The 26,418-nt window shown below is 49.5% G+C and overlaps 1 protein-coding gene across 1 annotated transcript; it reads left to right on the top strand.

The window, feature by feature from the left end:
• Positions 1 to 24,598: 24,598 nt before the first annotated feature.
• CLDN3 (claudin 3) lies at positions 24,599 to 26,005 on the top strand. The gene has a single exon (XM_040456144.1). It carries the CDS (start codon positions 24,981 to 24,983, stop codon positions 25,635 to 25,637), a length of 657 nt encoding a protein of 218 aa, XP_040312078.1. The 5' UTR covers positions 24,599 to 24,980; the 3' UTR covers positions 25,638 to 26,005.
• Positions 26,006 to 26,418: the final 413 nt, after the last annotated feature.

The following is a 26,418-nucleotide window of genomic DNA, read 5'->3' as shown; positions in this document are numbered from 1 at the left end:
ACCATCCAGGGCAGGACAGTGAGGTCCACAGGAAGGGGGCAGCCCACACCTGATGGGGTGGCCCCAGGAGCAGGGGAGGACTGAGAGGGGTGAACCTAAAAAATGAGCTTGGGGATGGGGGGGGGTGGTCTGCTGTCCGTCCAGAGGGGCAGGGAGGAGGGTAGGTAGAGGATTGTGTGCCAGCCTGAGAACAGGAGGGGGGTGGGCAGGGGCCCCTGGGTGACGTGGACTCCAGAGTCGCAGCCCCTGCCTTCCCCTCCCCCAAGCTGTCACCCCCGCAGCCACAGTCCTGCCACCTGGACCTGGAAGGTTGATGAAACGCTGGTTCACTTGTTGGTGGACTGGAGAGGCAGCCCGGCCAAGGACAAGCTGGCCATCTCCCGGACCCTGCCTCCAGCCCCTCACCAAGCCCCTGCCTCTGATCCCCACCTGCAGCCTCCCCTGGCCCCTGGGGAGAAAGAGAGTTTGGGGAACAGACAAGGCCCAGAGTGGAAGGCTCAGTGCAGAGAGAGGAAAACCCTGAGGGGCGGGTTCAGGCCGCCTAGTGCCAGTAAGGCTGGGTCTCATCCGGGCACCGCCCTTTGGCAAAGCTTCCGGGCAGCCCCCAGGCTGGGTTTCAGTAGACTAAAAACGGAAGAAGCCCCGGCAGGGCACGGCCTCTTTATGGCTTTTGGTGAAACCTGGCCCTGGGGACAGGGAAGAAGTTTCCCAGGCAGGTGGGAGGGAGGAGTGATTCATTCCTCACTCCCAGGCTCCGTGACACCACAGAGCATTGGAATTAGCCAGAAGCAGCCAACCGGGCCGGGCCAGTTGGAGAGAAAACAGCCCCAGCCCCACCCTGGCCACTCTCACCTCCCACCTCCCACTGCCACCCACAGGAAGGGACAGAGCACGCCCGGAACACAGTGGATTCCCTGGATGAGAAACACACACCCTCTCACACAAGCACGAACGCACAGACACCCAGAAGTAAACAGCCACCATCCACAGACACGGGCACGCACGTCCAGGGGGTCCCAGGTTCCCACCAAGAGGCCCACCACCACTAACGCACAGCAAAGCACGGCACCCAATGGGGGTAGAGACCTGCTCAGAGACACAGCCAGCCCCGGCTGGCCCAGAGCCAGTTCCCAGGTAGCCAGTTGAAGAGGCTCCGTAGGGAAAGAGAAGGAAGGAGATAAGGCAGCGAAGGTGGAGGGGATCCCGAATCAGGGCGGTCACTGCTGAGGACTTGGGTTTTAAGACGCCCAGGGCTAGGTCCTGTTGGACCCCACTGTCCAAGAATCCCGGGAATGGATGGCACCTGACCACATTGGCTGTTTCTGCCAGCGCAGCCCAGCCCTGGTGTCCAGGGCCAGGACCCCCAGGTTGTCATGTTTTTCCACCTCAGACGGGCTTCCCAGGGCAGGGCCTGTGACCCCTCAGAAAATTCTCCCCAGAGGCATGGCCATGAGCAGAGAGCAGGTGTGCTAGATGTGATCATTTTTATTGAAAGCAACAAACACTGGCAATGCGTAACTTAAGTCAAAAAGATAAGTATGAGTCTGGGTGCCTGGGTGGCTCAGTCAGTTGAGCATCTGACTTTGGCCCAGGTCGTGATCTCATGGTTCGTGGGTTCAAGCCCCCACGTCGGGCTCTGTGTTGACAGCTCCGAGCCCAGAGCCTGCTTCGGATTCTGTGTCCCCCTCTCTCTCTGCCCCTCCCCCGCTCATGCTTTCTCTCTCTCTCTCTCTCTCTCTCTCTCTCTCTCTGTCAAAAATAAATAAAACATTTTTAAAAATTTAAACAAAATCAATAAGAAAAAGACAACCTAATAAAAGACAGACAAAGGCTATGAATTGGCATCTTATAAGATGAAGACGTTGGAATGACAAATGAATCTATAAAAGGTGTTCAATGCATTTTTTAAAAAGGAGAGGGGAGTGCCTGGATGGCTCGGTCAATTGGGCATCCAACCTTGGCTCAGGTCATGATCTCAGGGTTTGTGGCTTCGGGCCCCACACCACATTGGGCTGGCTGCTGTCAGCATGGAGCCCACTTGGATCTTCTGTCCCCCTCTCTCTCCCCCTCCCCAACTTGTGCTCTCTCTCAAAAATAACATTAAAAAAAAGGGTGTTCAACCTCACTAGCCATCAGACAGATGCAAATTGTAACAAGTTAGCATTTCACATCCACAGAAGAACAAACGTTTAAAAGTCTGACACTAGCAAGTATTTACAGGGATGTGTAGCAACAGAACGTGCCCACATGCTGGAGAGAGTGTTGGTTGGCACAACGATTTTAGAAAATCATTTGGCAAGACCTCTTAAGGTGGATGGTGTGTAAACCTTAGGACCCAGCATTTCCACTGCTAGAGAAATTCTCAAGGCGTGTGTGCCTGCAAAACAAGGAACAGCTCACGTGTAACAGAAAAGCAATTGGAAACAAACCACCTGCTCATCATCAAAAGAAGAATGGACATGAGTTGTGACATACTCACACAACGGAATCCTATACAGCAATGAAAAGTGAATGAAATACTGACACACCCAACACCATGCAGGGACCTCACTTTGAGTTAAAGGGGTCAGAAATGGATGAATACACACAGATTCTATTTATACAAAATATCAAAACAAGCAACAGTCATCAATGGTGAAAGAGGTGACCATCTCTGGGGAGACAGAAAAAGAAGGGACACCAGGGGTTATGGAAATGTTCTCTCTCTTGATTTGGGTGGTGGTTTCCTGGTACGTGCAAACATAAATATTTCATCAAGCTGTCCTTTTAAGATTTGTGCATTTTAGGGCCCAGTTGGTAGAGCATGCAACTCTCGATCTTGGGGTTGTGAGTTCAAGCCCCATGTTGGGTGTAGAGATTACTTAAAAATAAAACCCTCAGGGGCGCCTTGGTCGTTCAGTCGGGTAAGCATCTAACTCACGATTTCTGCTCAGGTCACGATCTCATGGTTTGTGAGATCGAGCCCCACGTCATGTTCTATGCTGACCGCACAGAGCCTGCTTGGGATTCTCTCTCTCCCTCTGCCTCTGCCCTCCTCCCCTCACGTGTGCATGTACATGCACACGCTGTCTCCCTCCCTCTCTCTCTCCCTCTCTCTCTCAAAATAAACTTTAAGAAAAAAAATTAAATCTTTGGACAAAAAACAATGTGCCTTTTAAGGACCTCACTGAATGTATTTTAGGACGAGAAAAAAAGAAACCGCATGGTGAAAGTCTCCATAAAAATGGTAAAAGATAAGCCATGGTCTGGGAGAAGATATTTGCAACAAATGATTAGCATTCAGAATACACAAATTCTATGAATCAATAAGAAAAGGACAAGCATTCCAACAGAAAACCAGGCAAACTCCGTCAATAAAGTAGCCCACAGAGACAGCATTGAAATGAGTGATAAACAAGTGGGAAGATGTGTGACGTCACCAATAACCAGCAAAAGGCACACGAAATAATGACATGTCACTTGCCACCCGCAGAATGGCAAAAACAAAAGCAAACACAAACACAAACAATAAAGGGTCTGACTCTAGCCAGTATGGCAGGGGTGTGCAATAGGAAGTCTCCAACATGCTGGACGGAGTGCCAATTAGCACAACAATTTTCAAGACTCATTTGGCAATATCCGGTAAGGCGCAAGGTGCATTTGCCCTACGACCCAGCAATTCGCTTCCAAAGAAACTCTCGGGCATATGTACCTGTAGGCATTTATAAGGACATGCCTCGCATCGTATTTGTAATAGCAAAACAGTTGGAAGCGATCCAAATGCTCGTGGAGAGAAGAGAGGTAAACTGTGGTACACTCGCAGGACGGAATGCTACACAGCAGTTACAATGAATGAACTGGAGCTTCTTGTAGAAACGTGGGTCAGTTTTGAAGACATACGGTCGATGAAAAAAGCAAACTGGAGAATGGTATGCGCAATCGAAGACCATTTACGTAAAAATGTTTAAAACGCCGAATAGATCTACGTATTGTGAGTGGACGTATACCTAAGTAGCAAAAATATAAAACCTGAACAGGAAGATGATGTATCCACTTTAGGACAATGTTCCCTGGAAGAAGAGAAGGGAATGGGATAGTGAAGGGGCACAAAAGATTTGCTAAATCTGAGTGATGGAGTCCCATGGGGGTTTCTTACAGTACTCTTTCCACGTTCCTGAGTGTGTGAAATAACTTTAAATCTATGTTTGAGGGGCACCTGGGTGGCTCAATCGGTTAAGCGTCTGTCTCTTGATTCCAGCTCAGGTCGTGATTTCATGATTCGTGACTTCAAGTCCCACATCAGGCTGTGTGCTGACACAGTGCAGAGCCTGCTTGGGATTCTCGCTCTCCCCCTCTCTTTGCCCTTCCCCCGCTCGCGCGCTCTCTCTCAAAATAAATCAGTAAACTTTTAAAAACTAAAAAATAAAAATATATGTTTGAAGGGGAAGAGGGAGCGCCTGGGTGGCTCAGTCGGTTAAGCGTCCGACTTCAGCTCTGGTCATGATCTCACAGTCCATGAGTTGGAGCCCCATGTCGGGCTCTGTGCTGACAGGTCAGAGCCTGGAGCCTGCTTCGGATTCTGTGTCTCCCTCTCTCTCTCTCTTACCCTCCCCTGTTTATACTCTGTCTCTCTCTCTGTCTCAAAAATAAACATTAAAAAAAAAATTTGAAGGGAAAGAGGGTAACTTTAGAGTTTAGCAACAAGATGATGGATTTCTTGCAGCAGATCTCAGGCTGTGCCTTCCCTCCTTCCCTCCACAGCTCAGCTTTGGAGGCTGGGCCAGCACTCTTCCCCCATAGAGATGGCTTCACCTTCCTCCCTGGGCCTCCCGGCCTTTGGCCCTGGAGGTGGGCTTTTTGAACATTTATCAGTGGTGACGGCAGAATGTAGACGCTCAGGAGGGTCCCTGAGCTACACTGGCACTGCCCGTGCTTCCCTCTGGTAAGCATAGTCCTCCATGGAGGACCTCCATGGTCAGAGTCAATCCCCTCATCCACTGTAGTGATTCGCTTTTGCCTGTTCTCGGAGGGCCACAAGGAACCTTAATGGCCAGGAGGCCCCCTCCCTTCCAGTGTAGTGGGTCTGTTATCATGAAGTCCCCCACGAGAGCATTCCTCCTTTGGGTTAAGAAAAGACTATTAAGAGTGGACCATAGGGTGTTCCTCGGGTGATTTCGCCCCTCCGCTCTCAGATCCACATACGCCAAAATCCTGGAGACCTAATTCAGGCCAGGCTTGATGTCCCATTCACAAAGCACGACCCAGAAGTACATAGGAACTCCCTACCCCACCCTTGCCTTTTGAAAGATGTCCCAAGTATGGAGATCTGCGGTCCACTGCAACAGATGAGAACCTCCTTTCCTCTCCTGTCTTTCCCTCTCACACCCCACAGCTGATCCTAAGCAGATCCAGAAGCTTCTCCCCAAACCTCTTCGCCACCCCCAGAGCTCTAAAGAGCTCTGTTCCTCTCCTGCCCATCTCGACACGTAACTTCGTATCTCCCCGTCACCTTTCCCCTAGTAAGCACTTTGTCCTTCTGACCCATGAGATGGGGGCCAGCTCCTATCTCAATGACTGAATCCTCCTTGGCAGACCAGAGGAGGGAAGAAGTCCGCGAACGCACACGCGTTCTGCCTACAGGAGAAACGGCACCTGCCAGGCAGCAGTCCAGCCTCCCAGGCTGTCGTCTCCTGGGTGGAGCCACCACTGTCTTCAAATGGCCATTTCATCATCCTGCAAGGCCAGATGCTTCTAGGTGGTGGGGTTTGTGATAAGAGCGGGACTTCCCAGGACGTTACCCCCGTGCGTCTTTTGCTGTAAGGCAACTTCCAGATCAGAAGCGACACGGCAAGGATTCACCAGCATAGCGTGTGAGGCATTAGTAAGTTCATGAAGGGCGCGACGGGCAACGGCACAAGTAAAGCAAATACAAATCCCAAATGAGCACCCGTCGGGGAACAGACAAACTATTGAGATCCTCCCCACAGGGGTCTGGGGTGATGGGTTTGCATCAGGCTCGGTGGTCCCTGGGGAAGGAGAGGACCGTACTGGTGCTATTTTTGCTTCCAGTGGGCACTGGGGACAGCCTTCATGAGAGAAAGCCACGCGTGGCCTCCCTGCCTGCCGTAGTGGCCTCTGTGGTCACAAGCCCATCAGGCAGGCACTGGGCTGGCCGGGGGAGGAGGCTACCTGGCACCCACTGGGCTGCTCATTAGCCCACGGCGACAGGACTCTCCTTTGGGCTGGAGCTCAGAGTCAGGGCACCAGTGCCCCAGGACTGTGCTGATAGGGGAGGGTGGCCTCTGTCGGAGATAAGGCAGAAAACACTAAGGGTTGAGTAACCTCTGATAGAGCCCTATCTTAAATCAACTTCTCTCTCCTTGGGCCTCAAACGCTGCTTTGTTTAACTTTACGCTGTTTGGATGAAGATATGATAAGGTCCCCAAGGCTTACATAAACTTAGAATGCACCAGAGTCTTCTACTCTCCGTTCCCTAAGAGGGAGGCTTCACGAGGGGAGGACACAAGACCCTCCAGGAGCCGAGGACCAAGGTCTCACATCCCTCTCTCTGCCGCAGTGCCCTCAGCCTCAGCCCATCCCCACTGAGCTTCCCTTGGGTTTCTTTCTTTTCCTTTCCCCGTCTCCCATTTTGGTTGCCAGGAAGGGATCCAGGGCCCAAACCGAGAGCTACAAAAGCTAAGCCAGGTATCTCAAACTCAAGTGGTTACAGGGGGTAGAAAGATAATGAAAGTCACGGTCAGAGCTGAGTGAAAGACAACAGTGGGGGCTTTGACTCGTAAGAAGATGAAGTAGATGACATTTCCTTATTCCTTCTGCCACGTACAGCTAAAACTCCTGGACTTTATTTTATTTTTTTTTTAATGTTTATGTATTTTAGAGAGAGGGAGGGCGAGGGAGGGAGTCCAAGCGGGGGAGGGGCAGAGAGAGAGGGAGACGCAGAATCCGAAGCAGGCTCCAGGCTCTGAGCTGTCAGCACAGAGCCCGATGCGGGGCTGGAACCCACCGACCGCGAGATCGTGACGTGAGCCGAAGTCAGATGCTTAACCGACTGAGCCACCCAAGGCGCCCCCAAGCCCCTGGACTCTACAGATAAAACATAACTGAGAAGATTGAAAGGTGGAGAGAAAGCAGACAGCTAGGAACCTGTAGACCCAAGGACGTGCTATGCCTTATTCGTCACCATCCTGCTAGCCACCTTTGGGCTCCTTATAGAGCATGGTGAGTGCCCTAGGCTTTCTTTTTCCTTCATGAATCCGAGACATAGAACCGAAGAAGCAGACAACTGGAAGACACCAACGGGCACAGACAAAGAAAAACCCCAAAGAAAGCTCTAGTCAAAGGACCAGAAAAGGGGCAGCCTAGAAAGACAAAGAAATTTTCGACAATAACCACCCTACACCAGCCAAACGCCAGGGAAAGACTGATGCCAACCAGCTACACATTATTTGTGTAGCCAGGTAGAGACGGCCTGGACTTCTACCCTCAAGAATGCTGTACCGAAGCAAGCAACACCGCCACTAAGGTGATGTCACAATCTGCCCCTTCAGTATCAGTGGAGGCCACACAGGGAGTTTAGCTGTCCACGCTCACCGAGGAGTAAAAGACACTACACAGCCTCCCCCAAAGGGTTGTATCAGAAGAGGTCACCCCCCACCATGCTGTCGGTGGAAACTACCTAAAGAACCGGAACTCCTATCCTTGTCCAGAAGTAAAGAGGGGCCCCCATCTCACCCTCTGCCCTGCCCCAAGGGCTAACCAAGGCCAAATGGGGAACGAAGGACTTCTGCTTCTGCCTGGCAATATGAGGAAGCCCTTTGCCCTTCCATGGTAAAAATCATCACACGAGCAATTACGGATGCGCTTAAAACGAATGCAAACTATGGGGCGCCTGGGTGGCTCCGTCGGGTAAGCGTCCGACTCTTGATTTCGGCTCAGGTCATGATCCCAGGGTCATGGCATTGAGTTCCAAGGTGGACTCTGCACTGAGTGTGCAGCCTGCTTAAGATTCTCTCTCTCTCTCTCTCTCTCTCTCTCTCTCTCTCTCCTTCTGTTCCGCCCCTGCTCACAATCCCTCTTTTAAAAAAAGGGGGGGGGGGTGCAAATCTAGATGCTTGGGTGGTTCAGTCAGTTGAGCATCCAACTTTGGCTCAGGTCATAATCTCACTGTTCATGAGTTCAAGCCCCACATCGGGCTCTGTGTTGTCAGTGAAGAGCCTGTTTCAGATCATCCAACGCCCCCCCCCCCCACACACCTCCCTCACCTGCTTCCCCCACCTCTCAAAAATAAACTTAAAAAAAAAAAGCAAATCTAAATATAAAGTATTTAAAAAAGAGAGAGAGAACGGAAGAGGAGCAAAATAAACCCAAAGCAAATGAAGGAAGGAAATAACAAAGATTAAAACAGAAATCAATGAACCTGAAAATAGGGATCAGTGAAAGACAGAGTTGGTTCTTTGAAAGAAAATGATAAAAATGACAGACCTTTACGGGGAGCCTGGGTGGCTCAGTTGGTTAAGCATCTGACTTCAGCTCAGATCGTGATCTTGCGATTTGTGGGTTCGAGCTTCATGTCAGGCTCTGTGCTGACAGCTCAGAGCCCAGAACCTGCTTTGGATTCTGTGTCTCCCTCCCTCTCTGTCCCTCCCCTGCTCACGCTCTGTCTCTCAATAATAAATAAATAAATGTTAAGAAAAAAAGTTTTTTTAATAAAAAAAAAAATGACAGACCTTTAGTAAGGCTGGGAAAGAGAGAAAGAGAGAGAAGACAAACTTACCAACAGGAATAAAACAGTAGCAATCATCCAGACCCTACAGACCATCCAAAGGCTAATAAGCAAACATTATGAACAGCTCTACAACATAAATTCAACAATTTAGACTAAATGGTCCATTTTTCAAACACACACACACACACACTACAACTCACCCAATATGAAATAAATAATTTAGATAATTTGAATAGCCCTGTAAGTATTAAGGAAATTAAATTTGCAACTTGAAACTCCTCAAAAAGAATTTCTAGGCCCAGTTTTCACTGGAAAATTCTACTGTGTTCATCAGGGTCACCCAGAAGAAGGACAGACAAGGAGAGAGGGAGAGAAGTTAAAGGAAATGGCTCGCCCGGTCACGGACACTGAAGAGTCCCTTGGTCTGCCATCCGCAAGCTGGGGAAGCAGGAAACCAAGTGGTATAATCCAGTCCAATTCCAAAAACCTGAGAACGGAGAGGTCTGTTGTGTGAAAGGGAGGTAGGTGCAAAACAACGTCCAAAGGCCAAAGGAACTGTACGGCTGAAGAAAAAGGCCAAGTACAGCTTGACCAAAAATGGCTTAAGGCGACTAACGGACAGAAGCATGTCTTGGAGTGTTACAAGATGAGTGGATCTCCACAACCCCACCTCCCTTAAGACCTGCTTTTGTAGCCCTAGAGGCTGTATACAAGCTGGAGGACCACCCAAGAAGAGAATGTTTAAGAATCATGTGTGTCATGGTCCTATCTCCAGGGCAGATCAAGCACCTGATGCCTCAAGGGTGTCCTTAAGGATAGGGTTAAACAAAAGGAAAGAATGGGGGTGGGGGAGAAGCCTGTGCTCAAGAAGGTGTCAGTAGAGCATGTGACTCGATCTCCTGGTTGTGAGTTCAAGCCCCACGTTGGGCGCGTAGCCTACTTAAAATAAATTTCTTTTTTAATGTTTCAGGTGACAGAATGATCATCATGGTGATTTCAACATTTTGTTTAATATTTCCCTGATACCAAAACCAGACAAATACAGTACAAAAATTGAAAACTTCAGACCACTATTGCTCATGAATATAGACTCAGAAATCTTCAACAAAATATTAGCTAATAGAATTCTGTGCATATAAAAAGAATTATACACCATGACAAGTGGAGTTTATTCCAGGTATGCATGACCAGCTCGTTATTCAAAAATCAATAATGTAATCCAGCCCATGAGCAAGCTAAAGAAGAAATCTCACATAATCATTTCAATTGATGCAGAAAAAGCATCTGACAAAATTCAACATCCATTCATGGTTTAAAACAAAAAACAGGGGCACCTGGAGGGCTCAGTCAGTTAAGCATCCGACTTCGGCTCAGGTCATGATCTCACGGCTCGTGGCTTGGAGCCCTGCGTCCGGCTCTGTGCTGACAGCTCAGAGCCTGGAGCCTGTTAAGGATTCTGTGTCTCCCTCTCTCTCTGCCCCTCCCTGCTCACGATCTCCCCCCCCCCCCTCAAAAATAAATACACATTTAAAAATTTTTAAATAAACAAAAAACTCTCTGAAAAATAGGACTAGAGGGAACATCCTCAACTTGATTAAGAGCATCTTCAAAAAAACCTACAGCTAACGTTCTACTCAATGGTCAAAGACTAGATGCTTGCACCCCAAGATCAAGAATGCTGGTTCTTCCCACCCTTATTCAGCTAGTGCCAGAAGGTGTAGCCAGAGCAGTAAGGCCAATCAATCAATCAATCAATGGAAGGTGTACAGATGAGAAAGGAAAGGATAAATCTATCCCTATTTGCAGATGACATGATTGCCTCTGTAGAAAATCCCAAGAAATCTGCAGAACCCCTCCTGGAATAAGTGAGTTTAAGAAGGTCTCAGGATACAAGATAAACACATAAAATTAAACACAAAATAAAGGTTTTGCCCTTTGGAAGACCCTGTCAAGAGGACAAAAAGACAAGCTAGCGTGGGATCAACAACTGTGTTAAAATTAATAGAGAATTCGCTAAAATGGAGTTGGAAGGGCAGCAGGAGGACTTCTCTCATGTCCTACCACTTATTACCAATTGCAAATCCAACAGGAAGAGACTTACAAGCTGATGCTACTTTCACTACCCCAGCCCAGGAGGAAAGGCTTTCTTCCTCCCTCAGCAACAGCCCAGCCAATGAGAGACTGTCCCCACTCAGCCAATGAGAAGCCACGATACTCAGAGCTCCCAGTTTCCTCCAATGGACTTATTTAAAACAGTCTTCTCAACTGACCCCTCTTTTTCTATAAAAGAGCGTTTGTTCTTCATTGTTTGGGGGGTTTTGCCTTAGCTTGCTAGTCACGGATTGTAATTCTCTGTTATTCCCAAATAAAACCATTTCTGCTGGTAAAATAACCAGAAGTTTGGGGGCACCTGGCTGGTTCAGGCAATAGAGCATCTGACGCTTCATCTCCAGGTTGTGAGTTTAAGTCCCACGGTGGGCATGGAGCCTACTTAAAAAGATAATAATAAATAACTGCCAGTTTTATTTTTTAAGATTAACAGTTGCAAATCACACATTCAACAAAGGATTACTATATAGGATATATAAAGAACTCTGGAGGCACCTGGGTGGCTTGGTCAGTTAAGCATCCAGCTCTTGATCTGGGCTTAGGTCTTCATCTTGGGGTTATAGGTTTTAAAAAAAAAACTGAAAATTGCAGCGTTAAAAAAAAAAAAAAGCAAGCAATCCAATTATAACATGAGCAAAAGCTATGAACAGACATTTCAATAAGGAAGATACACAGATGGCAAATAAACACATGCAAAGATGTCTAACATCATTAAGTCATTAAGGAAATGCAAATTAAAACTATAGCAAAATATCGTTATACACCTATCAGAATGACTTCAGTAAAATATAGTGACAATACCAAATGTTGGTAAGGACGCAGAGAAACTGGATAGCTCACACATTGCTGGTGCAAATGAAAAATAGTACAGCAACTCAGGAAAACTGTCTGGCAGTTTCTCTAAAAGCTAAGCATGTACCTACCATACAACCCAGAAATTACATCCGTCGGCATTTATCCCATACAAATTAAGACATGCTCACACAAAAACCAGCACATGAGTGTTTTTCAGCAGGGTTAGTTGTAATAGCCCCAAACTGGAAATAATCCAGCCATCCTTCAAGTGGTGGATGCTGACACAAAATGTTTACATCCATACCAGGGAATATCACTCATCAATAACAAGGAATAAACTATTGATACACACAAGAGCCTGAATGAATCTCCAGAGAATCCTGCTGAGTGAACAAAGCCAATGCCAAAAGTTATAGTACATGCTGTGTGATGCCATTTACATAATAACATTTCTTTAAGTTTTATGTACTTGAGTAATCTCTGTGCCCAAAGTGGGGCTCAAACTCATGACCCTGAGATGGAGAGTCACAGGCTCCTCCAACTAAGCCTGCCAAGTGCCCTTATATAACCTTCTTGAAATGACAACAGATGAGTGATTGTTTGCAAAGAGGGGGTGGGGTTAGGAGAAAAGTGGGTGTGGTTATTAAAGAGCAAATGAGGGACCCTTGAGGTTTGGAATTGCTCTGTATCCTACCAATGTCAATATCCTGGTTGCGATACTGTATTATAATTCTGTCATCATTGGGGGAAACTTGGTAGAGGGTGTGGGGGTCTCTACATTGCTTTTTACAAATTGCTTTATCAGTTTTTACAACTGTATGTGAATCTTTTTTTTTTTTTAAGATTATTTATTTTGAATTTTTTTTCAACATTTTTTATTTATTTTTGGGACAGAGAGAGACAGAGCATGAACGGGGGAGGGGCAGAGAGAGAGGGAGACACAGAATCGGAAACAGGCTCCAGGCTCCGAGCCATCAGCCCAGAGCCCGACGCGGGGCTCGAACTCACGGACCGCGAGATCGTGACCTGAGCTGAAGTCGGACGCTTAACCGACTGTGCCACCCAGGCGCCACCAAGATTATTTATTTTGAGTGAGCCAGAGACAGCGTGAGTCTGAGAGGGGCAGAGAGAGAGAGGGAGACAGAGAATCCCAAGCAGGCTCCGCGCCGTCAGTGAGGAGCCCCACGTGGGGCTCGAACCCACGAAACCAGGAGACGGTGACCTGAGCTGAAACCAAGCGTCAGACGCTTCACTGACTGAGCCCCCCAGGTGCCCCCCACTGTATGTGAATCTACCGTGATCTCAAAATGAAAAGGTGAATTAAACAAACAAAGATCATAGGTGGGGGGTTCTGGTAGCAAGTGAAGTACGCATGCCCCACTGAGAAGCATTCTAACTCAGTCTGTAGAAGAACTTTGTGCTGGTCAAACAAAACTCCACGGGCTGAATTCTGCCCCTGGGCTGCCGTTTGCAACCCTTGGCCAAGCATTGGGAACACAGATTAGCACCGTGACCAAGTGAAATTGATAACAGAGTTTAAAACACACATTTAGCGATATGCAGAATCATTACTGCTTATTCCTCATTCTCACACATCCGGACACATCATACACAAATACTGCACGTCCACACACACGCACACACCCTCCACCACACCGACACCCAGATGCTGCCACCAGTTACAGGGTGACACTTCCTCCGAGGACTCAGCGTCCACAGTAGGCACAGATGGGCTCCCTGGGTACCCTCGTCCCCGGGCTCCACATGGTTTGCCCCCAGCAAGGGACAGGTGGGCCCCCAAACTCCTCAGGCTTAGGCTCTTCCCCTGCCCCCACCTCTGCACACAACTCTCACACTTCCAATGCTGGGGATTGCAAGAATGTGGCCCTAGTGGTGACTGCCTACGGGGCGAGTAGAAAGCCGGCCAGAGCGCGCTGGGACAGGAGACCCAGGAGGATGGCTACTCTCTGGGTTGGACGCTGGGGAGGAGATAAGAAACAGGCTAATCTAGCTGCAAGCCCTCTTCCTTCAGTTCCTCTTTTCCTAGCCCCGTGCTCCTTGGAAACACACACACACACACACACACACCCCATTCTACCCAATCACACCTAGTGCCTCCAGCAGCCAAATCCTTCTCCACCCGCCCCAGCCCAGCTTCCTGTGGACCGCTTTCCTGGATGAGCACAGCCCCAGAACTCTCCTTCCAAACATCACTCAGCCCTGCAGGGTTCCTTGCTGACACTTAAAGACAGGAGGCTCAGGAGTGTGCTTTGGGGTGGGGGTGGGGGGGATGCATTGTGTCTGGAGCCCCCGAGCCTCAGCCTCCTCCCACCCCTTCACAGCCCTCTTCCTTCAAAGACAGCAACATCCTGCTCTCCTTCCCACAATCTGGGGCACGTATACCCACAGACATGCTGCAGGTCTTGAGCACAGTGGTGTGCGCGCTCTCTCTCTCTCTCTCTCTGCCTCTCTCTCAAAATAAATAAATAACCGTAAAAAAAAAAAAGCACCCTGTACTCATTAGCAGCCGCTCCCTGTTTCTTCCCAACACCCCCACCCCCCAGCTACCACCAGTCTACTTTCTGTCTCTATATAGATTTTCCTGCTCTGGATATATATATTTTTTAATGTTTATTTATTTTTGAGACAGAGACAGAGTGTGAGCAGGGGAGGGGCAGGGACAGAGAGGGAGACACAGAATCTGAAACAGGCTCCAGGCTCTGAGCTGTCAGCACAGAGCCTGACACGGGGCTCGAACCCACGAACTGTGAGATCGTGACCTGAGCCGACGTCAGACGCTTAACCAACTGAGTCACCCAGGCTCCCCTGGATACTTTTTGCAAAAGGAATCACCTAGCATGTCACGCTTTGTGACTGGCATCTTTAACTTCCATAAAGTTGTCAAAGTTTATCCAGGTATCTCGGTACTTTATTCCTTTTTATGGCCAAATAATGTTCCATCGATAGACATATCACATTTGGTTAACCATTCACCAGCTGACACTTAGGGTGTTTCCACTTTTCTTTTTTTTTTTAATGTTTATTTTTGAGAGAGAGAGAGAGAGAGAGAGACAGCAGGTGTGCAAGTCGGGGAGGAGCAGAGAGAGAGGGAGACAGAGGATCTGAAGCAGGCTCTGTGCTGACAGCAGAGAGCCCGAGGCGGGTCTGGAACCCACGAACCGTGAGATCATGACCTGAGCTGAAGTTGGTCGCTTACCCGCTGAGCCACTTGGGCGCCCCTGGGTGTTTCCACTTTTTGGCTGTTATGAATAACGTTGCTGCAAGCATTCATGTACGTGCTTTTGCATGAACATATTTCTCGTGTCCCCTGAGTACACACCTAGAAGTGGAAATGCCGGGGCAAAAAAGTAACCACCTGTTGAGGAGCTGCTGGACTGTTCTCAAAAGCAGCTCTGACATTAGACATTCCCACCAGGGTGTGAGAGTTCCAGTTCCTCCAGCTCCTTGTCACCACTTGTCTGTGTGCGTCTTTACGATCCCAGCCGTCCTCGTGGGTATGAAGTGGCATTTCTTCGTGGCTTTGACTTGCATCTGCCTAACGACTAATGGCCTGGAGCATCTCTTCATATGCTTCTCGGCCATTCGTGTGTCTTCTTTGTCTATTCTGAATGTTCGGATCCCTTGACCATTTTCTAAATTGGGTTATTTGTCTTTTTATTATTGGGTTGTAAGAACCGTGGTAGATATTAAGCACCAAGCTGATTGGAGCTGTTTGCCCAGAGCCAAAGTCTTATTTGCAGAGTCCCTGAAGTTTGGCCCCTGGGCACAAAGCTTTCTGTCCCTGATACCTGATCTCCGTTCGGCCCTGCCCAGCACTTCCCTATCCCTCAGCCTCAGGAGCAAGGCACCTCTCCTTGTCCGTCACACACACACACACACACACACACACACACACCCGCTCCCCCCCCCCCCCCCCCCCACCCTCCGCCAACCCAAGCATCTCAGAACAAACCCTTCCTCATAGGTGAGGAACTTGAGGCTCAAGGAGGAAAAAGTACCTGCTCAAGTTCACACGGCTGGGGAGGGGCAGCCGGGCTCACCTTTAGGTCTGTCCAGCTACACCCCACACTCGCTCCACATTCCCTGCACGTTTGCATGGCCCGCCTGGGTTGTTCTCTAATTTGCACTCCCACCGCGTCCATTCTCATCCCCGCCCTGTGAGGTGGGTCATGTCGACGTCGTTTCCCTCATTTAACAGAAGAGGAAACTAAGGTAAGAGATGATAGGACTCTCCTCGGCCTCGCAGCTGGCAAGAGACAGAGCACACAGCACCCCACCCAGGCACCACCAGCCAGGGACCCGTTCTCTGGCCCAGAGCACCTGAGCTCGGCCCCCCTACGCCCAGCCACACCGCCTGAGGCTTCTGTTTCTCTTCTGGCCCAAAGCCACCCTCACTAAACAGGAAACTGAGGGCAGCCAGCAGTCCAGTGAGGTGGACCCAGGCTTTCGAAGTTCCTCTAAGGCAGCCCCCACCCAGCACCAGCTGGGCCCTCTGGCCGGGCACTCCCAGCCCTGCCCAGCCCAGCCCAGCCCCAACAGGCCCCGCCCAAGACCTTTGCCCCTGAAAGAAGCAGGGACCCTGGTTTTCATGGCCCTCTGGCCCTGTTTACCTTACTCTCCTATCACCCCAGGGCCTGGGCACTTAGGGAAGAGGCTGCATGCGTGTGGTTTGACAGACATGGGGCAAACCAGAAAAACGCTCAGGGCCGGCTCCGTGAGGCCTCTCATCTCACCTGGAGGTGCCCCTGGTTCCTACTAGATTACAAAGCTCCCTCGCAGCAAATAAAACCGACAGAAACCCTCGCCCGTTTGAGGACATTCTGGATGTCCCAGTGGAGCTGACATACTGGAGAAGAGAAAGGAAGAATGAAAAATAAATTAGAAAACTCAAGTACCACGGAGGGTGTTTAACGCTAAGGAGGGTATGAAGTATGCAAAGGAGATAGGACGTGGTGGGGTGAGTGGCTGCAGGAAATCCAACTGCTGGGGTGAGAGGTGAGACCGAGTGGGGGGCAGCTCAGGCAGAACCACCAAGGCCAATGCCAGAAAGGCTCTAAGCAGGGTCAGGAATAGCCCGAGAATATTTATAAAGGGAAGCCTCCCTAAAGTGGACCAGGGATGCTAGAAGGAGAGGCTGGGGGTGGGGCAAGCCTTACAGCTCCATGTCAATTACAGGAAGCACTGTCAATTACCGGCCCAACAGGGAAGGACATACAGAACATCTTGCATCTTCTATAAGGAATCTGACCACCCCTGAAACTCAGCCAATGAGAAACCCTCATCACCTTGAACTCCTGCTTCTCTCCAATGGACTCCTGTTCAAAACAAGCCCTCCCAACTTCCTCCTTCTTCTCCATAAAATAATGCTCGCCTGATTTGTCGGACTTGCCTGTTGTTGGTTTTGCCCTAGCGTGCTTGTTGTGGATTATGAGTTCTCTACTATTCCCAAAGAAAGCCATTTTTGCTGCTGAAATACTGGGCAGTTCTATGGGTTCTTTTTAATGTTTTCTTTTTTTTTTTTTTAATTAATTTTTGAAAGAGAGAGAAACAGCGCAAAGGGAGGAGGGGCAGAGAGAGAGGGTGGGAGACACAGAATCTGAAGCAAGCTCCAGGCTCCGAGTTGTCAGCCCAGAGCCCAAGGTGGGGCCAGAACCCACGAACCGTGAGATCGTGACCTGAGCCAAAGTCGGACACTTAACCAACTGAGCCACCCGGGTGCCCCAAACAGTTTTATGTTTAAGGTCAGCCTTTCTTGGTGATCAGAGGTGGGATCCAGAGTAGACCCCCAACCACTCTGGGGCTGATAAGCAGACAGGTGCCAATACCCACAGAGCCCAGCTCACTGCTTTCTCGCTGATCTTGGAGTTTGAGGACACCTGTTCTCCTGAATTTCAAGCCCTATGCTTTGTGTCTGAGCTCTCCAGGCTTTATTTGGGATCTGATGTAAGGTCTTCGTTCTTGTTGATGGGTTTTTTGGTGTGTTGTTTTTTTTGTTGTTGTTGTTGTTTCAATCGATGGATTAGGAGCCAAAGTTAAGAGTTTCCCAGAGCTCCTGGGGGGCTCAGTCATTTAAGCGTCCGACTTTGGCTCAGGTCACAATCTCTCACTTTGTGGGTTCGAGCCCCCTGTCGGGCTCTGTGCTGACAGCTCAGAGCCTGGAGCCTGCTTCAGATTCTGTGTCTCCTGTCTGGCTGCCTCTCCCTGACTCGTGCTCTGTCTCTCTCAAAAATAAACATTAAAAAAATTTTTTAATATACATACATACAGACAGATAGACAGACATAAATAAAGTCCCAAAGTGACTGAGGATCCCCTGGCAACTTGCTGAATAATCTAACATAGTTATTCAAACCTACCAACCTGGTTTCTGAGATTTTTATCAGTCTGCATGCTTGTTGCTGAGGACCAGCCTAGCCACTGGATAAAACGAACTGAAAAGTAACATCCTGAAAGGGGATTTAGAGAGACAAGCCCCTAACTTTTGGCAAGATGCTAGTACACTCAATGGAAATCCCCGGCGAGCAACACTTTTTTAAAGGTATTAGTCCTACAGAAAAAAAAAAAAAAAAAAGAAAGAATATTCTGGTCTCCCTTTAGATGTTAAGTCCACTTGGGTAGCATTTAACTTTATGTTTGTTTATTAATGGCCTGAACCAGTATCTTATTCTTTCAGTTAAAAGGACCAGGATGGAACGGAAAAGTGACCACTATAGATTTAGTTAGCGTGGCAAACTGACTCGCTCACATCTTTAAAAGAAAGACCACTAAAATTCTCAATTTTCAACTCCGACAAATGAAGGCCCATAAACAAAACTAATAACCTTTTCATTTCTGCTATTATTGCAAAGAGCCAGGTCATCTTTTTTAAGATTGTTACAAACTTAAGCACTCCAGGGGCGCCTGGGTGGCTCAGTCAGTTGAGCATCGGACTTCGGCTCAGGTCATGATTTCACGGCTCGTGAGTTCGAGCTCTGTGCTGACAGCTTGGAGCCTGGAGCCTGCTTCCGATTCTGTGTCTCCCTCTCTCTCTCTGACCCTAACCCACTTGCATTCTGTCTCTGTCTCTCTCAAAAATAAATAAACATTAAGAAAAAATATTTTTAACTTAAGCACTCCAGCTGCCTTCAGCCCTCTGGTCAGTCTGTTTAATGTCCCAGCAGTTCCCAGGGTCGGGGCTCCCAGAAACTCCAAGGGGACGGGCATGAACCTGTGTCTGTCTTCACTGACACCGAAGCTAATTCTCACTGCTCAACCTCTCTGCTGTAAAGCAACCCTTATCTCAAAGTCCTAGAATAGTAGGGGTTCAAATAATAGAAATTTCTAATCAACCTCAACAGGTTCCTGTCTCTGAACCTACTCCCTCTTGTCCATGACCTTGGGCCGCGATTTCTTAGAAAAGTAGTACCGTGCCAGAATTTGTTTCTCCTAAAAGGGAGAAATAACTCCAGAATTTGACAGAAGAGCCAAACAGGAGAAATAAATGGCCCTTTGGCATATTTTCTGTGCTTTGTCTCTGATGGCACCATAGTTGAGACTTGGGGACACAGATCATTTATTCCTATCAGATCAGGTATTCTCTTCTTTATGGGCAAGACCCTCAACTGATATTAGCAGAATCCACAATGCACCTCCCACCAAAATTCAAATAGATCCCTGAAAACCTCTTCCCATAATTAATCAATGCCGTAGAACTAAAGAGGAGCTTCGAGGCAGCAAGCCTATAACAGACGATTACAAGGCTCAAGCTTCATGAATCCCTGCACAAGTCCCTGTAAGGCCCCAATTATACCCATGAGAAAACCCGAGGGCCAAGGATAAAGATTTGTCCAGGACCTCTGAGCAATAAATGACAGTTGTCCCTCAGCACCTGGTATTCCTAACTCCAGTGTGTTATTTCCAACATCCATTCCCACTGAGAGCGTATTTTTCACGGTAATTGATCTATGCGGTACATCTCTAGTATTCCAGTTGATAAGGACAGCCAGTAACTTTTTGCCTTCACTTGGAAGAATGGAAATAACAGCTGGACAGTAATGCCCCAGGATTTCCCAGAGAGTACTTCCTACCTTAAAAGCTGATGTGAAAAACAACGTTTTCTGCGGGCTCTATTTGGCCAAAATACATAGATGGTTTGCTTCTCTGCCCCCTTCCTCACACCTCTTCACAGGAAGACAGCATCCATCTGTTAAGACTTTTGTCCTTAAAGGGACATAAAGTCTTCAAAGAAAAACTACAGTCTGGTCGCGTTTAGGTTAGATACTTAGGGCATCTGATCTTGGACGCAGATGAAACCCCTCATGACTGCTTACTGCTAACAGATAACCTTTTGACACCCACTGACAATTTACAATACTCCTCTAAACAGATGCAGATTTTTCATGGTTTATTTATAGTTCTTATTTATTTTTTTTAATGTTTTATTTTATTTTTGAGAAAGAGAGACAGAGGGCCAGCGGGGGAGGGGCAGAGAGAGAGGGAGACACAGAATCTGAAGCCGGCTCCAGGCTCCGAGCTGTCAGCCCAGAGCCTGATGCGGGGGCTTGAGCTCACAAACTGTGAGATCATGACCTGAGCTGAAATCAGACACTTAACCGACTGAGGCACACAAGTGCCCATAGTGATGGTTCTTATTTATAGAATGAAAATGGTAAATACTGTCCTGGGAATGCTTTTCCCACTCCCTTGAAGTCATTAAGGCAGTACCTTTACCTCTGGCTACTTCAGCCCAATGTCAGTGAGTTATAGGCTGAGTTATATGCTCTTACTCAGGCTTGTACTTTACCCGTGGGTAAAACCTCAAACATTTATACTGATCCTTGATATGCTTTGAGGTAGCTCATGACTTTGGAATATTGTGGAAACAATGAGATGTTCTTATCTCCAATGGGAATAATATTAAAGATGGCTCCTATGTCCAAAATTGATTAAATGCCACACTTTGGCCAGCTGCTCTGACTCTTAACGTTCCTGGGCACTCCAGGCTCGACTTCTTGAGGACCACAGTAATCCACCCTGATGATATTTCCATCATCAAAATGGAAATGCTGCTCTCAAGGAGTCCAATAGCCAAACCCCTGTTATAGTCTAAAGAGATGGTCTCTCAAATGATAATTTTGGAGACATCAACAAAAGATACCTAACAATTGGCCCCAGAGAGGGGAAAAACAGCTTTGGAAATGTATCATTGTAGGTTCCACAAGAAGAGAGAGAACTCTGGTCGGGACCAAATAATAATCGGCCCTACTAGAAATTCAAAAATTCCCAGTACTTACAACCGTACACGTATTAAACCACTGGTCTGGGGCGCCTGGGTGGCTTGGTCGGTTAAGCGTCCGACTTCGGCTCAGGTCATGATCTCACGATCCGGGAGTTTGAGCTCCGCGTCGGGCTCTGTGCTGACAGCTCAGAGCCTGGAGCCTGTTTCAGATTCTGTGTCTCCCTCTCTCTCTGCCCCTTCCCTGTTCATGCTCTGTCTCTCTCTGTCTCAAAAATAAATAAACATTAAAAACAAAAATTAAAAAAAAAAAAAACCACTGGTCTACTGACAAAATGACAGCATTCGTCAATGAACATTTGTGGTGAAAAGTTCGTAAGGGCCACACAAAGTGCCTCTCTCACTTGCCCCACGTGTCCAAAGTATAATCCAGGGAAACCTGTTCATATAAATGGATTTCATACAGCTTCCCCATCTCATGGACAAATGTGTTTTAGTTATGGCTCATATGCTTTCTCACTGGACCAAAGTTTTGTTGTGTAGACAGGCCAATGCTTCCTCTGTTAGAAAAGATTATCACAGGGGCGCCTGGGTGGCGCAGTCGGTTAGGCGTCCGACTTCAGCTCAGGTCACGATCTCGCGGTCCGTGAGTTCGAGCCCCGCGTCAGGCTCTGGGCTGATGGCTCAGAGCCTGGAGCCTGTTTCCGATTCTGTGTCTCCCTCTCTCTCTGCCCCTCCCCTGTTCATGCTCTGTCTCTCTCTGTCCCAAAAATAAATAAATGTTGAAAAAAAAAAATTAAAAAAAAAAAAAAAAAAGAAAAGATGATCACAGGGCACCTGGCTGGCTCAGTCGGTAGAGCATGTGAGTCTTGATCTTGGGGCTGTAAGTTTGAGCCCCACATTGGGGAAAAGAGATTACTTAAAAATAAAATCTTTAAAAAAGAAAAAGATTATCACGACCTGGGGAGCCCTCTCAAACTTCACAGTGATCAGGGAATCCATTTTGCCGGTTGGGTGCTTCAACAAGTACTAATGGACTATTAAGACTCAAAGGGAAAAATTTGTAGAAACCCTCCAAACACCTTGACCTAAAGCATTGCTGTTGGTCCTCTGAAACTCAGATCCACCCCCTTAGCAACTCTACTCTCCCCCTATGAGGTAGTCGCAGGACATCCAAAACGCTTGGCCTCTGCCTCCTTTGACCCACAGCTGATAAAAGGAGATATATTTCAATAGTGTAAAGGCCTAATGGCTTCTATTAAAAATGATCATGCTGGGGCACCTGGGTGGCTCAGTTGGTTAAGCGTCCGACTCTTGATTTCCGCTCAGGTCACGATCTCGTGGTTCGTGAAATCGAGCCCCACATCGGGGTCTGTGCTGACAGCTCAGAGCCTGAAGTCTGCTTCTGATTCTGTGTTTCCCTCTCCCTCTGCCCCTCCCCTGCTCACACTCTGCTTCTCTCTCAAAAATCAATAAAACATTAAAAAAAAAAAAAGTTTTCATCACAAGAAAAAAAAATTTTAAGAGGAAAAAATAAACTTTTAGAAATAAATGAATAAGTAAAAATAAAAACCAACTATTAACTGACATTGGATTCTTATACACATCCATGGTCTCTGAACTTACAACTTTACAGACTATTATTTGATAACATTTGTTTTCAAACCAGTCCACTTGAGATAACTATTTATTTATTCTCTCTTTTTTTTTTAAGTTTTTATTTATTTTTGAGAGAGGGAGGGGAAGAGAGAGAGGAAGAGAGACAGAATCCCAAGCAGGCTCTGCACCATCAGGGTAGAGCCCAATGGGGGCTCAAACCCATGAACCGTGAGCTCATGACCTGAGCTGCAACCAAGAGTCGGATACTTAACCGACTGAGCCGCCCAGGTGCCCCTTCCTCTCTTTTTAAAAAGATTTTATTTTTAAGTAATCTCTACACCCAGCATGGGGCTTGAACTAACAACCCTGAGATCAAGAGTCTCACGCTCCACTGACCAAGCCAGCCAGGCGCCCAAGATAACAATATATGTTTTTTTAAAGTCTTTGAAGTGTTGCTGCTTTGCATCGGATCATCCCAATGCACTTGATTCCTTCTTCTCCTGTGCTCTGGCAGTGTTTACCATTCTGCTTTCATGGTTGCTTTAGGCAGGGACTTCCAGGAGGCATAGGTGAGTCCAGGTCTGCCTTCATAGCCAGAAACTTTTCTTCCCTAAGTTGGAATAACTGCCAATAAACATTTTCAGCTGGCTACCTTCAGACCTAAGGTCCTGATTTAGAACCAACATACAGGTTGGAATTGTCACGTTACTTTTGATTCTGTACTTGTTGCCTATCAATCTTTCATTTAAAAAAAAATGTATCCAATAAGATTACACTGGCTCCATACTTCAAGATGACCTCCAACGCTGATAACCTTGCGAAGATACAGACTTGAGATGGGAAATGCCTGAGAGCTCTCCCTCCTAGCCCTCCTTGCTATGCCAACCTAGCCTTAAGTGGTTTCCAATTGCTATGCACTTTCCTTCCAAAGTGGGGCGTGACAACCAGAAAAGGTCCTTCCAGGGACTTAGGGACAAAACCACTATACGCAAAATACCTAATTCTTGATCAGCGATGCTTTCAAGGAAAGATCTTGATCAAAAGAAGGAAATGTGAAAATTAATGAAGCAGAACTGGGGAGCTAGATGGGGAGGCTGGCACTCCATGTCAATTACAGGAAGAATGGTCAATTACAGCCTCAGCAGAAGAATCTCAACAGGACAGAATAATCAATTACAGACCTCAACAGCGAAAAATGTACATAGCATCTTCTGTAAGAAATTCACCACCCCTGCAACTCAACCAGTGAGAAAACCAGCATTATCCTGAACTCTTGCAATCCCTCCCAACTTCCTCCTCCTTCTCCATAAAATAATGATCCTCCCCTTTGTTGGACTTGCTTATGGTTTTGCTGCAGCTTGCCTGTCCTGGATTGCAATTCTCTGCTATTCCCCAATAAACCCATGTTTTGCTGGTAGGATAACTGGCGGCTTTACTTTTAAGATTAATAGGAGGGAAAGCATTGTAAGTAACACCTCTGACTCCCCACTTCTGCCAGGATCAAACCTTTCACTACGATTTCATGAAAGTGGGCCCAGAGGGAGGAAGCACGAGGCTGCGCAGGAGGAGGGGAATCAATGAGGAGGAGGGACTTCTGGGAGGGGAAAGCAGCTCTGCTACCAGGATCCAGGAGCTAAGGGAGGAGCAGTGGGGCTGGGAAGTGAATTTGAGTTCGGCGCTGGTTTGGGGCATCTTCTCGGTGTCTTTGGTGGGGAGTGGCGGATTTCTGGCTTCTGAGCGCAGACCTCCAGGGCCTGGATCAAGCCCGGATTGTGTGCCAGCAGAGCCTCAGAGGCCAGAGGGACCTAGGAGCAGGTGTGCGGCTCCCGGAGCAGCCGCCCACTCCGGAAAACAGCCCCGGCCACGCCCACTGGGCCCTTCCAGGCCCCATGGATCCCGGCCAGCTGGCAGAGACCCCCTTCCCGACGACGCCTGTGCGAACGGCACCGAAAATGTGGGGAGGTCGGGGAGTGTCGAGCAGATTGTGATTTGCACCGCAACCCCTGCGAGCCCCGAAGAATTAGCTTGGGAACTGGGCGATGAAGAGCGAGGGGCGGGGTCGCAGGCCCCGGCCCCGCCCTCTCTTGGCACCCCCCCACGCCCCCACCCCGCGCGGTGCGCCACTCCCCGCCGAGTCCTTCCTCCCAGGGCGCTTGGTGAAGGTGGGAAGAGGGGCCACGTCACAGTCTCCAGGCCCGGGGACCCGCGGCTCCGCCCCTCCCACCCCCGCCGGAGCGCTGGGCACGGATCTAAGACTCACCGGCCCCAGCCCAGGGCCAGCCCAGTCGCCGCCGCCCGCCCACAAAGCCACAGGCAGGTGCAGGCGCTGCTTAGGGGCGAGCGGGCTGAGCGGAGCCGTTAGCGCGCGCCGTCCGTCCGTGCGTCCAAGCCGTCCGCGCGTCCCTCGAGGCATCCCTCCGTCTGCGCGCGGCAGCTCCCACCCAGGCCCGGCGGCCACGGCCCGTCGTCTTCCCGCACCCTGAGCCGCCCGGCAGAGCCGGCCTTGGCGCGGCAGCCATGTCCATGGGCCTGGAGATCACGGGCACCTCGCTGGCCGTGATGGGCTGGCTGAGCACCATCGTGTGCTGCGCGCTGCCCATGTGGCGCGTGACGGCCTTCATCGGCAGCAGCATCATCACGGCGCAGATCACCTGGGAGGGCCTGTGGATGAACTGCGTGGTGCAGAGCACCGGCCAGATGCAGTGCAAGGTATACGACTCGCTGCTAGCGCTGCCGCAGGACCTGCAGGCGGCCCGCGCCCTCATCGTCGTCGCCATCCTGCTGGCCGCCTTCGGGCTCCTCGTGGCGCTGGTGGGCGCCCAGTGCACCAACTGCGTGCAGGACGACACGGCCAAGGCCAAGATCACCATCGTGGCGGGAGTGCTCTTCCTGCTGGCCGCCTTGCTCACGCTGGTGCCGGTGTCCTGGTCGGCCAACACCATCATCCGGGACTTCTACAACCCCCTGGTGCCGGAGGCGCAGAAGCGTGAGATGGGCGCGGGCCTGTACGTGGGCTGGGCGGCCGCGGCGCTGCAGCTGCTGGGGGGCGCGCTGCTCTGCTGCTCCTGCCCGCCGCGCGAGAAGAAGTACGCGCCCACCAAGATCGTCTACTCCGCGCCCCGTTCCGCCGGCCCGGGCACTAGCACAGCCTACGACCGCAAGGACTACGTCTGAGGGGCGGCCGCGGGGAGACCCCACCACCCCACGGGCGACAGCGCCCACCGGTGCCGCGTTAGGCCTCTCCTCGGAGACCAGCCCCCCCCTCCCCCCAGGTGCCAGGAGCTCTCACACTGGACCGGGAGGGACCAACCCCGCGGCCCCTTCCTGGGCAGCACACCCCGCTCCCCCGCCCCACGGCGCGCGGGGGACCAGCCCACACGGACAGTGAAACCTCAGCCCCTCCGGAGAGCGGGGCCGGGTGGCCGCCGCTACTTGCCCGCCCCGTCGGGCCTCGGTCCCAAAGCCCGCGTTGGGCAGGGACCGGCAGTCTTGGAAAAGGCCAGTTGATATTTTTCAATAAAAGCCTTTCGTTTTTGCAGTTACGGGCGCCTACTTTCCTGAGCGAGCGCCGACAGGCCTCCACCTCCCTACCGAACACCCGCCCCTCAAGGGTTGGCCTTGGCTGGGTTCTGCTCTCCCGCTATGAAGCTTAGAGAAGGCAGAGGTTGGGTAACCAAGAAAGTGTGGTTCGAAACCGAACTGGATGCGCCCTAGGTGGCCATTTGGCCTACTCACTGGGGATTCAGACATTGAAGGGCCAACCTAGAGAGGCATGAGCACTTCCAGCCTGCTGCATGGACGGAGGCATGGGGGGGGGGGGGGGGGGGGGGGCGGGGAGAAGTGCGGCCCCGGGGCCCTCCTCCCTAGTTTTTGCCTTCTGGGTTTGTGCTTGGAGAATCGTCCTCCCCTGTGCGGCTGCACATCTAATCTTCCCTCTCCATGTGAAAGAGCACAT

The sequence above is a fragment of the Herpailurus yagouaroundi genome, unplaced genomic scaffold, assembly GCF_014898765.1.
Source record: "Herpailurus yagouaroundi ecotype Mexico unplaced genomic scaffold, PumYag 216, whole genome shotgun sequence".
Lineage (NCBI taxonomy): Eukaryota > Metazoa > Chordata > Mammalia > Carnivora > Felidae > Herpailurus > Herpailurus yagouaroundi.
This window is presented reverse-complemented; position numbering and strand designations above follow the sequence as displayed.